Below are 5063 nucleotides of genomic sequence, written 5' to 3'. Positions count from 1 at the left end.
GAAACAGGTTTGTGACAGACCAATTGAATGGACTAGGCGGGTCCTCGAGGTGGGATCCGACTGTCAGCACAAGTTAGGTCGTTGAGAAGATGCACACAAAAAAAACAATAAGGAAGGATATATATATATATCTATAGATATATATAGATTTATAGCTCTATATATCGATCTATATATAGATCGATAGATAGATCGATAGATAGATAGATAGATCTCTCTCCTAGGCAATGCATATGAAATCATTGCTAAATTAAGTCCACCACCTGCTGCACAATATTCTGCACTGCTGAAAAATATATTTCAAAGTGTGGTGTAACATGGAAACTGATCATCAAGACAGAATGCTTCTCAATAAGTAGGCTAGAATAATCCACATCACTTCATCAATAACCTACAGAATAATGCAAGCAGCATCAGACAATGCAAACTATTAGCGATGACTTTGGTGGACATTAGCTGTGGTAGCAGTGACATCTTGTGGCTTTAGAGTTGAGTTGCATGTAACGCCTGTTCACAGTATTCATTCAACACATACATATTGGTATTGATATTGGTACCCATGTGTAGCAAAATTAATGTTGTACATTTTTCCACAACTGTAACAAATGTTTACATTACACACAGACGAACCCAATCAAAGATAAGATGAAACCATAATCAACAAACTCACTTTAAACAAAACTGGAATCTTTATACAATGATGCACTACATACAAATTTACAATGAGCACAGGGTCATGATAGATAGAAAAAGTCTATAGCCATGATAGCAGCCCCTTTCAGACTGTGATGCATATTACACAATAGAAAACAATTGTTTAATAGCTGAAAAAAAGCTACTTCTGCCATTAGTGGGGCAAAACATGTGACTATTGGCCAGATGGAGGCACCAAAGTAAAGACATCTTCACTTTGTGTGGCTAAAAAAGTACAAATGTTTACAGGGATTTCAAAAACATTATTCTTTATATGAAGGAAGCTTTTTCAATTATTCTGTTCAAAATAGTCACAGAAGAGATGTCGGACCTCCTCAGCATAGATTTGGTCAATGCTGGTTGAGGGGAGCTGCTTGTGGCTGGGCTGAGGGCTCTCTGCCTCTGCCGACTCCACCTGCCACTCTGCTTTAAAGGCGTCCCCGTGGGACTCGCATATGTTGTGCAGAATACAGCAAGCTAGAATCATGGTGGGCACTACGTCCAGTCCACAGTCGTTCCTCTTGCTTAAACACTGCCAGCGTGCCCTCAGCCTCAGCAGTGCCTCCTCAGACACACGCAGCGCTCTGGTGAGCCGCCGATTAAAGAGCCGCTGTGGCTCTGTCAGTGCTGTGTGGCTGGTCCTCCTGCCCTTTTCCTCAGGATAGGCCTTCATCAGCCAGCTCTGGAGAGGGTGGCAGGCCTCACCCAGCAGCACATACCTACAGCAGACACAACAGATGGTTTTCATTCAGTTACAGCACACACCGGAAGACTTGACGTCCTAAAGTTCAAATCTGTTTGTTAGGATAAACCCCATGAGATGTATCCTCTTGTTTTCGAGGGGGTCCCAACATATAACACAATCATTACATGACAACAAAAGGACTCAGCATTGCAACATTTCAGCTGTTGACTTGATTTTAAATATTTAAATCCTAAACATGATGGCCTTAAATATGTAGTGTAAAAAATGATGTATGAGATGTATGGTGTAATACAACATTTTGGACATATAGGGATGTACAGTATCTGAATGAAGTCGAAATGTCTGTTTTTTTTTGTATTACTGAGCACAGTGAGGTGTGTGTTGTTCTATTGACTCCAATATCTCAACACCTTGTGCAATGTGCATACAGTATCCTAAATGCCTGAAAAATTTGACCTACTTAGTGTTAAATTGGATCCTGACTGAACCGACATGCTGTTGACTTTATCTTTACCTAAGTGGTTTTCCCATGAAGATAGGTGGCGGGGCAGGCGACAGTCCACCCTCTGCAGCTGTGGCCCACAGCGATGAGTTCTGGAAGATGTCTGCTGGGTCCGTACCACCTGGGAAACTGGCACATACATCCCAGAATTGCCCCCTGCCACTAACAGCCACCTCAAATACAAAAGAGACAGAAAAAGGCAAGAAGTCAAAATCAGACAACTAGTAGCAAACATGTATTGTCAGCAGCATTTGTGGTGTACTCTCTACCTGAGACAGCACTGAGAGCCAGCCAGCGGGGTTGGCATAGTCAGACGCGTTATTTGATGGGGTGATGATAGCTGTGTGGAGTGTTGCTATGGTGGCGACGCAGTGAGGAAAGCCCCAACTGGACAGGAAGAGCTGGGCTGAATCCTCCAGCTCCTGCTCACTGGGGGGGCGCAGATAAATGGAGCTGAGGAGCGCCACGATAGCGTGACACATGTCCCTAACACACCTGCACACGGTGGACTTCCCCACACCAAACAGGGTGCTGATGGTGCGGTATTCGATATTGGATGCCAGGCGCCAGAGAGCCACTGCTACGCGTTTCTCCACCGGCAGCGCCAGGCGGAAGCTAGTGTCCTGGCGAGCCAGACGGGGCCTCAGCTTGTCACAGAGGTAGAAGAACGTCTCCCGGCTCATACGGAACTTATCCAGCCAATCAGATGGCTGGAATTCTGTCATCACCACCCGCTCCCACCAATCAGTGCTTTGGGTGGTGGTCCAGGGACGTGTGCGGATGCGGACGTTGGAGTGGATACCTCCTGCTATCATCATCTGGGGAGAAGAAGATCAATAAAAAAATAAAGACTTACTAATTCACAGATACTAGTAACATCTAACAAACGTGAAAAACATTGATTCTAAGGCTCTATTAAGACTATCACTTGACAACTGTCAGTGCTGCAGACGTTTTTGGAAGGATCTCTCTGCTTTTGTAATTAGCTTTTTCTCTTAAATGGGAAACTGTTTTGATTTGCTTAGACTACAGGACACATTCTACCTGATAAATGTTATTATTATACTTGAAGCCAAATTCTATATCCATAAATATAAATACACTAACAATAAGCATTTTTCCATGCTCTGGTTGGGGAAAAACAGTGGCTGGGTTGGTTCAGTGGGTAAAGCAGGCACACATGTTCTGAGAGGTGTATGCCTCGACGCAGAGGTCGAGGGTTCGAGTCCGACCTGTGACGATTTCCTGCATGTCTTCCCCCTCTCCCCCCTTTCTCACCTAGCTGTCCTGTTAAAAATTAAAGGCGGAAAAGCCCAAAAAATAATCTTAAAAAAAACAAACTCAAAACAATTACAGTGCGTACAAAAAAGATATACCGTATGCATATGTCTTTTATTTATTCTGTGCCTTTTTGGTAAGACCTACAGTATGTAGGCCTATCTGCTTTACTTTATCTTTGTTGTTTGTAAAACTGCAACCTTTCTGGTATTTTAGGCATAGGGTTGAAACAGTTAAGTCGATTAATCCTCGACAGAAAATGACCTATGATGATGAATCTATTTATCATGTCAGTGGGGAAAAATGCCAAACAATCTGTGATTCTCAATTGTTTGTGTTTTACATGATAGCAAATTCAATATATTTGGGGTTTGGGTTGTCATTTGAAGACATCACATTGGGCTATGGGAAACTGTGACGAGCATTTTTTTTTTAAACTATTTTATGACATTCTTTATAGACCAATCAATCGCTTAAAATTTAGATTTTTACAATCCACAAATATGGTGTTTAGATATTTTACCCCAGGCAGTTTTCTAGCATAGCTGATATGGCCTGTTAATGTAATATAGCCTACAGCAATATAGCCTACATGACAGTGATCAGAGGGATTTGGGGGTAAAAATTGGGACAGAAAGGGAGGGACTGACCATGAGCATCCTCCTCTGTCTCTGGAAGAAGTACTGCCGGTGCCTGATGCGTCTTTGAATCTCATTGCGCCTCTGGGTGTTGGCGTTGTTTAAGTCTCTTCTGCGCTTCAGCAGCATGTAAGTCATCAGGAACACGAAAGACCGCATCGGCTCCTCTTCCTCCATTTTGACAGGTTCAACCGGGAGGCAGCACGCAATGCATTAAGTAAGACTGATGACAGTAATGTATATCCAGCGGCTCAGGTGTTGTTACAGGTAACGCTACTAACGCGTCATTTCACTATAGGCTACATTTCGCTGTAAAAAAAACTGGGGACAACTGGGGTAAATCCTAAATCGGATCTGCTAGAATGATCGACATAGTTAGCTTTAGGCATGAGGAGTGGGGATTGGTTAGCGTTAGAGTAAGAATAACAGGGTAAGCCAATCAGAGGCAGAATAAGGCGGGCCACGAGGCACGTCCTTTGACGTCGACACGTCTAGCGGATCCGATCTAGCATCCACCGTAAACTGGTGTAGGCCACTTCCGCTTTCCTCTTCTTTTTTATTCTTTATTTTTGGGCATTTCTGACTTTATTAGATAGGAAAGCTGAGATATGAAAGGGGGAGAGAGAGGGGGGAGACATGCAGGAAAACCGTCACAGGTCGGCTTCGAATCCTGGACCTTCTGCGTCGAGGAATTATAAACCTCTGCATATGTGCGCCTGCTCTACCTATTGAGCTAACTGGCCACTTTCCTCTTCTTCTTTGAGGTTTAACTGCAGTTGACATCCACACTGTTGCATTAGCCTACTGCCTCCTTCAGGTTTACTGCTACACATTTTCCATTCATCTCAACTTTCCTCCTTGACTCTTATGTACTTTTAAAATTGTGCTCTCCTCTCCCTTCTTGCCTTTCCTGTGTAGCCTACATTTTCTGTATGACTTAATATGCCTAGCTGTTCAGCCTCCTGGCACAAATCACAAAGACCCCTTTGATGTTATAATGAAAAGTGTACTGTTGAGGTTGCTGTGCCAAATTCTTAGCCTGCTTATTGTTACTTGCTCTTTCTGTTTTGTTCCCTTATTTTTAACCTACCTACTCTTTTTTTTTTTTTTTTTTACATAGATTGAGTGTAAATGTCCCCATTTTTTTCCTTATCCCAATGCTGTTGCCACTTGCTAAGACACCTCATGACATGTATCACTTTTTTACATCTATAACTTACATAGGCTATCTAATATGCTCTCTCCA

At 42.9% G+C, this 5063-nt stretch overlaps 1 protein-coding gene across 1 annotated transcript; it reads right to left on the bottom strand.

Moving 5' to 3' along the window:
• Positions 1-657: 657 nt before the first annotated feature.
• On the bottom strand, positions 658-4373 carry LOC116057355 (protein ANTAGONIST OF LIKE HETEROCHROMATIN PROTEIN 1). The gene is made up of 4 exons (XM_031309769.2): positions 3830-4373; positions 2171-2719; positions 1914-2074; positions 658-1412 (listed from the first exon to the last, which is right to left on the bottom strand). The coding sequence occupies exons 1-4, from the start codon at positions 3992-3994 to the stop codon at positions 983-985; spliced, it is 1305 nt and encodes a 434-aa protein (XP_031165629.1). The 5' UTR covers positions 3995-4373; the 3' UTR covers positions 658-982.
• Positions 4374-5063: the final 690 nt, after the last annotated feature.

This window comes from Sander lucioperca, chromosome 18 (assembly GCF_008315115.2).
Source record: "Sander lucioperca isolate FBNREF2018 chromosome 18, SLUC_FBN_1.2, whole genome shotgun sequence".
Classification (NCBI taxonomy): domain Eukaryota; kingdom Metazoa; phylum Chordata; class Actinopteri; order Perciformes; family Percidae; genus Sander; species Sander lucioperca.
The sequence above is the reverse complement of the archived record's forward strand: the minus strand, read 5'-3'. Positions and strand labels throughout refer to the sequence as shown.

Bases quoted from the DNA above. Each gene is read 5' to 3' on its own strand.
- LOC116057355 (XM_031309769.2), bottom strand. From the start codon at position 3,994: ATGGAGGAAGAGGAGCCGATGCGGTCTTTCGTGTTCCTGATGACTTAC. The intron at 2,075-2,170 runs GTAGAGAGTACA...TTTGTATTTGAG, and splicing joins GGCTCTCAGTGCTGTCTCAG to GTGGCTGTTAGTGGCAGGGG. The intron at 1,413-1,913 runs GTAAAGATAAAG...TGTCTGCTGTAG, and splicing joins TTCATGGGAAAACCACTTAG to GTATGTGCTGCTGGGTGAGG.